The following is a 12,652-nucleotide window of genomic DNA, read 5'->3' as shown; positions in this document are numbered from 1 at the left end:
ACATTATTTCAAATCATCTTCAGAACAACCTTGCAGGATTGCCTCATTTTCTTTATTTTGTCAATGAGATTGAGGTCCAGCAAGGTTAATGGGAAAGCTGAGACTCATCTCCATGTTTGTTTTAAAGGTTTCTAGTCCAAGGCTCTGATTTCTTGTACTATATTCTTATACAATTGCATTACATGGTTAGGTTCTAAGGGATTGATTAAAGAATAATGAACTATTGGGTTGCATGTGTTTGACTTTAAAAGAAACCCTAATTCCTGTGCCACGCCCTGGCACATTCTGACTTAATCAGTCTGTGGTGGGCCTCCACATCAGCACTTTTGGCAGCTTGTCCATCTGCAGCCACAGTTGTGGTCCACTGCAGGGATCATTTCTACTAGTTCACAAGCTAACTCAAATTTTCACATTTTCTAGCTGAAAAAAGTGGGGTCCAGAGGGGCAAGGTGAGTTGCCTAAGGTCACACTGTGATGAATGGCAAACCATGGTGCAGATTTGACAGGCTCCAGTCCAGTCGACCAAACTGCAAATGTATAGGCCATCATTGTCCTTTCAATGACAACTCTGCTAATGCTATTATTCATGAGTACAGACACGGTTCAATAACTTAAAACCATCTTCATGTTAGCAACTTGAGCTCTTTGTGTCAATATTTGCTACTCTGCCCAGGATTGTGGCTACTTCCTCTGCATGTCCAATTCAAGTCACATCTTTTCTCATGAGTGTCATCTTCATACTTGTCATTATTATAGGTAGTCAATTCATTGGGTTTTCCTCCTTCCTGGTCCTTGCCACAGATGTGTTTTCATTTATGTTGATAGCACACAATTCCTATCAGTCACAAGACAATATGCTCCTTGAGCAGGGACGTCTGCTCCGCTCACCATTTTTCCCCTAGCACTTGATAGTACCCAGCACAAAACAAACAGGCACCTTCCCTCAGAGTTTGGGCAGAACCCTTTCCAAATGCTCCCCACTCACCTTCCACCTCCAGAGTTTACAAAAGAGGAAACCAAGTCTCAGGAGATTCAGTGACCCACCCAGTCACACTACGAACTTGTGGCGAGCTTAATTCATTCAAAACTGACTCAGCATTTGAGGAGTTGCAGTTCATTGCCAATTCATTATTTCACTTAAACAGAAGTTAACCTCTCCCATCTTTTGCACATATGCTACTTCTAAATCACACCCCTTAGTGTGCAAATGGCAACAAAATTTAAATAAGTGCCTTACAAAATCAATGGTTTTCATGGGCAGCCACTTAATAGCTTTTTTCATGCCACCTGCTCTACATGCAGATTGCACTGATTTTTTTCCAAATTAAAGTGAAAATTTTGAATCACAGCAAGTTTAATAACTGGTGTTTCAATTTTCAAGACTACATAAAGTAACAAACTGGAGTAAAACCAAGTGCTGACTTGCGGAAGTACTTGGGAATGTTTTGAATATTTCAAACTAATCTCTAATTAGCATTATTTTTTCCATGTATATACATCCTTGCCCAATCTCTACCTTTACCACCTCTTCTCAAAGCTCTGGAGAGTGCTGCATCAGCTCCCACTGGTGCCAGTGACCAGTGCAATCTGATTGTGGCTCTAGGAATGACAGCAGATGCTAGCCTCGAGTTCCTAATTGCTGAGTCCAAATTACTTTCCAGTCCCAGTCACTATGCCTTTTTGCTGCATTTTAAGCTGCTGATCATTTCCTTTTTGCCAGTGTTTCCTTATGTCGCTCTTGTGCTTTCCCCTCATGCACCCGTTGCTTACCTTTGTGCTCTTCCTAGACTCCCAGCTCCATGAGTCTAGGTCCATGACCCTCAAGGTCACTAAGATCCAGCCTTGTGGTGGCATGTGATTATGGATAACATTTTAAATTATTACTGTGTGATGATTCTATGCGGAACAATTCACACAAATTAACTCATTTAATCCTTACAATTCCATGAAATAATACTACAATCTTCATTTTGTAGAGGAGAAAATGAAGCAGAACGTAAGTTCCATGATAGGGATTTTGTTATCTTGTCACAGCATGATTCCTCTAGGACCAAGAACAGCAGCTGGCCTATGGATGCCAAGTTCAAACTCCAGTCTGTCTGACTCCAAAGCTGTCTTCAAACATGAACATTTGGCTAGCCCATGACTGTTTCATCTGAGTCTTTCATGTGTTCCTCCCCTGTGCTATCTCTGCAGGCCAGTGATCTCACAGGCTCTCCCCATCTTAGTTTGCTCATCTTCTCCCCAAGCAAGTACTCTTCATGACTTTACCTCCTACATGCTGGCTACTTTCAAATCTCTCTGAAATTGCCAACTGCCTGTCAGAAAATACCAACTGTCAATTTCCTATTCCTCAAATTCTACACACAAAATAAGTCATTTTCTCACTAAACTTAAACCTACTCTTCTGAATTCTTTTTATCGTATGGTGATCCCACAATCCACTCTACTACCCAGTCTAGGAATTGTAGAAATCAATCTTGACCTTTGTCCCAATGATACAGCAAGATATTTATGTACAAAGGATCTGAAGAAAGCAATTCCATTCACAGGAGCATCAAAAAAAAACACTTAGGTTGATTTTAACAAAAGAAATGCAAGACATAAACTAAAACTACAAAAAATTGTGGAGAGAAATTAAAGTTCGAAATAAACATTCTGTGTTTATATATCAGAAGACTTGCTATTATTAAGATGGCAGTCTTCTCTAACTGACCTATAGATTCAAAACAGTACCCATAAAATCCCAGGGTTTTTTCCTAGAAACTGACAAGCTGATCCTAAAATTTATATAGAAATGCAAAGGACGCAGAACAGCCAAAATAACTGGGAAAAGAACAAAGCTGGAGAATGTATATTTTTGCTTTCAAAACTTAAATTCCATTATGTTGGTCAGTTGATTTTTAACAAAGGTTCCAAGGCAATTTAGTAGGAGAGCTCATTCTTTAACATATGGTATTGAGACCACTGAATAGTCACATGAATTTAGATCACCCTACCTCACACCTTTTACAAGAAATTAATTCAAACTGACCCATAGACTCAAATGGGAGAGTTAAAACTATAAAACTTCTAGAATAAAACACAGGAGAAAATTATTTATGACCTTGGACTAGGCAGATAAATACAATACTAAAGGCCTGATCCATAAAGAAAAAAAAACTAGTTAAGTTGGACTTCATTAAAATTAAAAACATTTGCACTTCAAAAGACACCATGAAGACATTGATAAGACAAACCAGACTGGGAGAAAATATTTGCAAACTATATGTCTTACAAAGGACTTACATTCAGAGTATATGATTAAAAAAACTCTTATTATTCAATAATAAAACCCAATTAAAAAGTGAGCAAAAGCTTCTAATAGACATTTCACTAAAGAAAATATACCAATGCACATAAAAGATGCTACTATCACTAGCTATTAAGAGAAATGCAAATCAAGCCCAAAATGAGTTATCACTTTACAGTCACTAGAATGGCTACCATCAAAAAAATACAAAATTATAAGTGTTGGAAAGGATATGGAGAAATCAGAACACTCACATATTGCTGGTGGGACCGAGGTACAGATACTTGGTAAACAGTCTGGTAGTTTCTTAAAAAGTTAAACATAAATATACCATAAAAGGCATCAGTAGCACTCATATATATATATATATATATATATATATATATATATATATCTACCCAAGGACAATGAAATTATGTCCAAAGACTTGTACCCATATGGACTTGAGCAGTACATGAAATCAATCCAAATGACTACCAGCTGCTAAGTGACTAAATAAAAAATTAAAAGGGCCACACTGTAGAATACTATGCAGCAATAAAAAGGAAAGTAACTAATACATACTACACCATGAACCTCAAAAATATTATGCTAAGTATGAGAAAAGTCAGTCGTGACAAAACACAATCATGATTCCGCTTATATAATATCTAGAAAAGTAGATTAGTAACCCAGTGCGAGCCTGGTAGTAGTAATAGATGGAGATAACAATAAATGGACACTTGAGATCTTTTTGAGGTGGTGGAAATGTTCTAAAATTGGCCTGCTGGCAATGGTCACACAACTCTACAAGTTCATTGAAGAATCATTGAGATGTACACTTAAATGGGTGAATTATTACAAGCTATGACTCCTTCAAATTGATGGGGAAGAGGGAGGGAAGCAGTGCCTCTAGATTCAGACTGCTTGGGTTCAAGCCCTGGCTATATCCTATTGGCTATATCACTTGGACCAAGTAACTTCAACATTCTTGTGACTTCATTTTCTCCTCTATAAAGTGGGAACTATAGTAGTACATACTTCAGAGTTTCTGTGAGAATTAAATGAGTTAATAGAAGTAAAAATGCTTAGCACAGCACAACATGATCAGCACCCAATAAAGTTAGCTATTTTTCTTATGATTATGTCCATTTATCAAGTTTTACCAATTTTATGTGGTCACTAGTTTTCAAATCACCTTTTCTTTTTCTTCACAACTTCTTTTCTTACATAACTTTTCTTCATATCTTCTTCCCTCATCTTAGGAACTGTGCCACCTTTTACAAAACTTGCCAGTTTTCCTAACTTCCCTCAGGCTTGTTGCCTTATATCTGACCTCCACAGGAAATATGAATAAAATCATGGCAAACCCCATAGGGTCTTGTTCAATGGCACACAAGCCCTCTCTATAGTTAGGTCTCTCGGCGGAATCCCCTTCCCAACATTACTTACAACTCAAAGTGGCAAACTTCTCCCCCACACCATGTAGTTGCTCATGCCATTCCCTCTATAAATGCAACGCCCCCCCCCCCTTTCGCTATCTGTCTACTCTAATTGTCTTAGGCTCAGTCCTTGATCTTTGTGAACTGTGGCCTTTCTATGCCCTGATCGCATGGGAGGTGTATACATGTCTCTCACACTGAACTGAGACACAGAGATGATAAAACATTTTCTATCTCGAGCATGAGTTTAGCACAATTCCTAGGACACTAGTACACTGCAGGTGCTCAATAAAATGATGACCAAATAAAATGGCTGGCCTAATGAATGCCCAGATGCTGCAGCATTTTCTCAGCTCTCACACAGAGAAAATGTGGCTAGGCTCCCAAACAGCTTAGGTTTTTGTGTTTTGTTTTGCTTTTTAGCACACCTGAGAAGAGTGACAGAGGTTCTTTAGAAAAATACCTATTTTGAAGGACTCCTGTAAGTAGTAATAAAACTAAGTACTGAATGAAGCCACCTTCCACTTGAAGCCCTTTATACTTTCCACAACTATCAGTAGTTCATCAAAAGTTACAGATGGCTGGTAATATTAATCTTTCCAATGGAATTTTTCCTAACTTACCTGAAATTAAGAGTTTTCTGAAACTGATCTGTTTAGAGTTTTTGAGACAGCTCATAGCAGAAATACAAAACAATCAACTTTAGAGGAATTTTTTCTTTAAAGAACTTAGTTGACTGGAAAGGACAAATACAATTACTTGATGCCCGGGGTTCCATCCCAGAGGCTCTGATTTAAATAGTCTAAGCTAGGATCTAGGTAGAAAATATATTTAAAGTTCCCCATATAATTTTCAAAAGGAGCAAGCATTAAGATCCACTCCTGTGAAATCTAAACTTTGCTCCTTTATTTCTCAGTGTTGTTAGAAATTGTGCTTAGATTTTGGATGACTAAATAGCCTTATGAAAAACAATTAATTAGTAAATGTTAAATGGAATTCTTCTCATTCTCAATACCTTGGGTCATCATCAGTAAAGTTTGAGTTATGAAAACCATCTGGTCAATAAGCATTTATATCTATAATAGAAATGGACACTTAAAATCCATTAAAAGACAATTAAAACAAGAAACCAAATCCCAAAATCATAATCTTAATTAACCCACAATCAAGAGCATACTAAAATATGGGTAATTTCAAAAGATAATTGAGAGTAATATTATTTCCAAAACATTAAGCTGCAGGTTCTCTGTGAATAAATTCCTATTTGGGGACATCACATAATCTCTAGTCATGAAAATGAAAAGCGATCTCAGCAAAGTACTGACTAGGTACAGTTTTTGTGCATGCATCATGATAGGTCCTGGAGAGGCCTGAAATGACTACAAATATGAAACTCAATTTTAAAGTTACATGGGGTATGATACACTTCAGTATTAGAATCTTCTTAAAATGAAAATGGAAAGACCTAAAACAAATACATTACATCTGTAAACTTCTTTTTTCTTCTCCATGGAAGTCCTGTGTAATGAATCTCTTCCTTCTTTCAAAAAACCTATCATTGATGCTGAAGGGGACCAGGACATGCCACCCCAAAATAAGTCATTTGGGCATAAGAATGACTGAGCTGAAGGCAACTGAGTTCCTGAAATACTTTATCTACCCAAAAACAGAGGCTCCCCAAAGAATTTAATTGTCATAAATCCTATCCCCAAGCAACTCTAATCTTCCCTGGCACCACACCCAGACCTTGTGACAAACTATCATGTCTCCCATCTATCCCCCTCGGGATCCATTTATTTTTCAAAAAATCATTTCCTTTTTCCTAAGTGCCCTCTCTCTCCTACACCCGATAAGTAACATATATAGATTCTAAGTTCTAGGTACCCCCTTGAGTTACACATCACTGGGTACTCACTCACGTGTGTGTACATGAAACATGAGTTAATAAACTTGTTTTTCCTCATCTTTTGTCAGTCTAATTGACAGGGCTTCTGATGGAGAATCTACAAGGATGGAGGAAAAATAATTTTTTCCCTCCCCTACAATAATCTTATTTGATTTTTTATATATCCTAGCTTTAAAAAACTGTTTTTAGTAATATTATAAAAAATACAAACACCCAAGAGAGTCTAAGTTTTAAAATGCTTTGAGACTCTGGGTCTAGTTTCTTTAACTTTTCAAAATAAATACTGAAAAAATACAAATTATACCAAAGTGCTTATTACGTTAGGTAAAACTGTCATAAAGATGTAATGGTAAAATATTTATACAATGTGCATGCAGTTTTGTAAAATTAGTCTCCACCATGAAAATCTTTACCAAACAATATCTTCCATAAAGATATTTTAACCCACCTTATCAATATTATTTATCTTTTATTAAAAGATAAACTTGAAAGATAAAACTATAAGGACAAAATAATTTTAAATTAAGCTTTCTTACTAGAAAAAACACAGGAGTTACATTTTTACAATGGAGAAGACTAGAAATAATATCTTACTGGTTATAATAATGGCATGTTAAATAAAATGAAGGCAATATAATTCTAAATGCCACTGGAAGTTAAAGAAGCATAAACAGGGGCCTCCCCGGTGGCACAGCGGTTGAGCACAACACTGTGAAGCTGTCTGCAGCCTCTGCAGCCAGAGTTCAATTCCCGGCCGGCCAGGGAGATTCCCACATGGCGCCGCAGACCTCTCCTGTCTCGCCCACTGCTCCCCTCAGCAGCGTATTTCGGACCTTCTACCCGTTCTGCTCCCTGCTCTGTCTCTGGTGAATTCTCTCACCCTCCCACGCCTCTGGCCTGTACTCCAGTTGCCTGTATAAATAAATAAATCTTTAAAAAAAAAAAAAGAAGCATAAACACAGACCTGTGGTAACAGTCATGTAGGCAAATACTGGGCAACACCGACTAGAAGAGAATTAGCTTTAGAAGGATGAAGCACTTTTGTCATATGAAAAAGCACATAAAGGACACAAAACAAAACATACTTATTACTTTTAGCATTTTAAAACCGTCACATCAAAAAAAAGTATACAGATAAAAAATGTCAGATGACATAAGAAAATAGTGTGTGTATATATATATATATTTTGCACATATATATAGATAAATCTACAGCTTTTACCACTGTTGATATATATTTGGGAGCAGAGCAGATGCTGCTATCATATACTAAATTGTACAGCTTGGTTTATTACAAGTCACAGAATCATGGTTTTAAAAATTGGAATATCCTCAGCTACATTTTTATATACATTTATTTCTAAGCTTCCACATGATCTGAATCAAGAGCCCAGTGATACCAGGATTTTGTCTGAGTTTCAGTGTAGTGCTTAGCTGCTAATACACTGCATTTGCTTTGCGATTTAATAACATCATTACTGAGTTGATTAAAATTACATTAGACTCATTATATACATAAAAAATATTGTCACATTCACTAGCTAAACAAAAGTTACTCTCATTTTAAAAGACAAATGTCTGTACCTTGAAAGCTTAAAGCTCCAACTTGAAACAAGAGCCATCAGTATTAGGCTTTCTACGCTCTAAAATTCAAATGTGAACAAAGTAATGTTGGAAACAAGCTATCCAATTTAAAAACAAATTCATACTTTCTTGGAGTCCCCAGAACTTTGTCAGTATTTTGATCATTGTAGTGTAATAGAATATTTTTTAAAGACAATGCTAATTTTTTACCATGAACCTAAATTGTTTCACTGAAAAAAAATTTTTGAAAGTATGAAAATCACCATATTTTTAAAAAGACCCAAATCTTAGATTCCTATTAATAGTTAAAATCATTGTTTACAATTTTACACCATGATAATTATAGGCCTAAGTGCAGCAATACCATCGACTACATTCTCTAAAGTGCCAGAAAAAGATCATGTAATGACTACCCAGCTCTTGATGGGGAGGCTTTACAGGAACTTAATGGGCAGAAGTAACCAAATTGTTAATCTTGCTTTCAAATGAATTCCAAAGGGGTTTGTTCTGCTGCCCCCCTTGTGAGTGCTTGGAGATCAGTCTGTGCATCTTCTGTGCAGAACCCACTGGGAGCAGAGCTGCAGCATTTCCTGCGCATCTGGCGAGGAACATCCTGCTCTGCTCTGAGTTTTACAAGAGTCAGACCAAAACAAAGGGCACTAAACCTGATTGCTGTACATGGATACAGTAAGCGCTGCACTTCTGGCCATAAACTTACTTTAACTGCCCAGAATTTTAAGCACCATTAAGAGGTTAACCTTTCCCTCCAATGTCTTTAATTTTTCAGATTTAAAGAATGCAGCAGTTGAATGAGGATAATGAGCATTCTATGAGATGTTGAATTGAGTCAGGGCAAACACTTGTTAGTTTAGGATCTGGGTTAAATATATTAAGAGGAAAAATACCTGACTAAAGACAAGTTAAGAAAGAGAAAAATAAATTATTCCACAGATCTAGATTAAAAGTAGGTTCTTTTTAAATATTCCTTTAGTTCTGTGTTCAAATGTGTATGCATAGACGCCTATAATATCTGTTAAAAGACACATACACTACATATAACCTTAAAAATATTCATTCTACACAGTTTTTCAGTGCTTTGTAACATTATTCAAAATAGAATGGGCTAACAGGGTAAAAAATGGTCAGGTTTTGGAAGATATAAATGAAATTGAGCCATGAATTATTATTGTGTGTGCATCCCTAAATGCTATTGCTATGTCTAACAGGTTCAGTGATGATGCAATTTAAAATGCTCATCTTAAGCAGCATCTACATGGGATAAAAACATTTCCATATACTCTTATTACTAACATACATTAGAATTGTGCGAGTTGTTTACAATAGTATAAAATACTGCTTTGGCAATTACAAACATAGCAATGTAGGTTTCATATGGTTTCTACTCTCTTGTCTTTAGCCAGTATAGGTAAATTCTCACAGCAATACTGATTCTTGAATAGAAAGTCCATCCCGATTTCTATAGTGATATGTTGGAGGTGCTGGCCCTGGATACTGATACCCAGATGAACTGGCATTTTCTAGAGCTGGTGAAGTTCTATACCGCACTGGACTGTCTACAGAAACCGCTGGGAGGTTGTGGTCCTGAAAGGGCACATGCTGAAAGGCTGAATATTTTGGTAAATTGCTTAAGTGGCTATGGTTAGCATCTTGAGTCCACGATTGTCCATGCACCTCAGGTCTGTATGTATAACCAACTTCTGACCATTTCCTGTTATCTGGTAAATAATCCACTGGAGGGACAATAAATTTTCCATTCTTTGGTGACCCTGAATTGCCCAAATATCCCCCAGCACCAATATCAACAGGGAGAACTTCTATTCGACTGGATGGTAGTACAAGAGGAGTTGGGCGGTTGTAAGATTTCTCTGGAGAAACATCAATTGAAAGAGTAGAACCATAAGGTCTCCTGGAAGGATTCGTCTGAGTCCCAGGGCTAAACTGTGGCGACACGAAATTGCTATTAGTAGTAGGGATGCGTTTTGGAGAATTTCCATGGTAAACAGGGGGATTACTGTAAGATGGTGGGTGCACTGTCCCTCGATCTTCCCCCTCTAACTGAGATGGGTATCTTGCATAATTTGTAGGCTGTACTCTAAAAGTAAACTTATTTGGTATTTTTGATGGACTAGAACTTGGCTCAGCATGCCTTCTTGGACTGTGAGAGTAAATAATATTCCTTGGACTTTGAGAATAAGCCCTTTCTAGTGCCTCTTCAACAGAAGCTCCATTTTCACTTTCAGGTACATTATCATACTGTGATGCATTAGATCCACGTTTCCCTTCATCAGCATTCAAAACCTTCATCTTTTGCCTTCCATTTGATAGCTGAGTATCAGTAGAACTTGGTATGGTGACTGTCAGTGTGGGGTGTGCTGATCTACTTTTGCCTTCCATGGCATATTTGGCACTTTTTTCAATAGCCGAAATATCTGATGGTTTATTCCATTTGGGTACAAATTCCTTCCTGATGTTTGAAGTAGCATTGCTATTTTGATTAGCAGTTGCATGGTTATATTGCGTGGAATTAGTTTGTGGACCTGATGGAAGTTTTCTTTGAAAGTCTGCCTCATCTTTAAGCTTTTTACTGTCATCCTCCACCGATTTCCGTCTTGGTTGTCTTACTTTTTCTGGAGTACCAGTTCGACTGTGATGGTGAGGTGAATGCTCATGTTTTTTGTGAGGTGATGAGCCACTTTCTCTTCTACTGCTAGTGTGGGGACTTGACCTGCCAACACTTCTTTGTCCATTGCTCACGAGACTAATACCGGCAGACTGATATTCAGGTGGAAGTTGTCCCAAAGGTTTCTTTGGAAATTCATCCTCTTTACCTAAAGGAAAAGATGAATTCACAAATAACAATCAATAGACAGAACCATAGATAACCACATTTTGAATAACTGCATACTTCTTAAATGTGCAAACACACACAAACATCCACATAAATAAACCCCACAGGATTTTAGTGGCTTAGAAGCATTTTTCAGAGACTGATAGACATACCAAAACTCACAATCTTATTAGGCAATGTGCAGGTAGGAATATTTTATAATCTTATGAGTAAGATTCATACAATTGTGTTATATGATTTTTATATTTTGTTAAGATATACTGCTATGTGCTTACTCAAGACCGTAGTTCTAAAACAATTAATAATTCAATGTCCTACCATTAAAGTAAAGTTTCACTTTAGTCTGTATCAACTAGAACTTTTGAAATCTCAGTAAAGCTTTAACCATCAATTTCAAGCAGGTCTGTCAAATTTAAAAGCCAACTGACTTTTGGTTAACTGTGGGACCTGACTTTTGGTTAACTGACTTTTGGTTAACTGTGGGTCCAAGTTGTCCCCAAATAGCTTAGTTATTATTATTATATTTTCATCATCTTTAGTACCTTCCGCCATGTAAATTCATGATAAAAAGTAGTACTCTTTATTTCAATGTTAGCATTCTAAACAGATCTAACTTTAAATGCATAAAGATGAAAAAAACAAAGAGAATCACATTAGATACTTTAAGTTTTATATATATATAAAACTTATATATATATGTTACATATATGTTATATATGTTATATATATAACATATATATATATATGTAACATCAGGAAATAAATGAGGAATTAAAGAAAGGAACAATAAATTGGCCACTAGTAGATATTGTTTAAAAATGACCCACTGCTATACAGACATACAATAAATATCATCTTGAAAAAAATAAGAGGTTTCACTCTGAAAATACTGTGATGGGGCCTCCCTGGTGGCGCAGGTGGTTAAGCGCAGCACCGTGAAGCTGTCCACAGCCTCTGTAGCGCCGATTCGATCCCCGCTGGCCTTGGAGCAACCCACGTGGAGAGCAGACCTCTCCTGTCTCGCCCACTGCTCCCCTCAGCAGTGTATTTCGTCAGTCTGCCTGTTCTGTTCCCTGCTCTGTCTCTGGTGAATCCTCTTACCCTCCCGTGCATCTGGCCTCTACCCCGGTTCTTGTATAAATAAAATAAATCTTTAAAAAAAAATACCATGATGTAGAAAGTGTATTTTTCAAGTTTTTCACCTGTTGCTAAGAAAAAATTCTCCTGTTACTAAGAAAAAATTCTCATTTAAAAATTAGTTGAGGGGCCTCCCTGATGGCGTAAGGGGTTAAGTCGCAGCACTATGAAGCTATCCGCAGCCACAGCAGCATGGCATGAGTTTGATCCCCGGCCAAGGAGCTAACCCACATGGCACAGTAGACCTCTCCTGTTTCATCCCCTACTCCCCTCAACAGTGTATTTTAGTCAATCCGCCTGTTCTGCTTCCCATTCTGTCTCTGGTGAATCCTCTCACGCCCCACACCTCTGCCTGTACCCAAGTCCTTGCATGCATAAATAAATTTTTTTAAAAAAAAAATTCCTCCCAATTTTAAAAACAGTAATGCAAGTTAGCACAATGG

The 12,652-nt window shown here is 37.1% G+C and overlaps 1 protein-coding gene across 2 annotated transcripts in view; it reads right to left on the bottom strand.

Moving 5' to 3' along the window:
- Positions 1-9,637: 9,637 nt before the first annotated feature.
- The window catches only part of USP6NL (USP6 N-terminal like), a gene marked incomplete at both ends in the record, with an annotated part of 88,740 nt that continues 85,725 nt past the window's right edge, over positions 9,638-12,652 (bottom strand). For both annotated transcript variants that reach the window (XM_084253417.1, XM_084253418.1), the window contains one exon: positions 9,638-11,052. In XM_084253417.1, coding sequence (XP_084109543.1) covers positions 9,638-11,052 — 1,415 coding nt within the window. The remainder of the gene's footprint in view (positions 11,053-12,652) is intronic.

This window comes from Talpa europaea, assembly GCF_964194135.1.
Source record: "Talpa europaea genome assembly, chromosome: 14".
Lineage (NCBI taxonomy): Eukaryota > Metazoa > Chordata > Mammalia > Eulipotyphla > Talpidae > Talpa > Talpa europaea.
The sequence above is the reverse complement of the archived record's forward strand: the minus strand, read 5'-3'. Positions and strand labels throughout refer to the sequence as shown.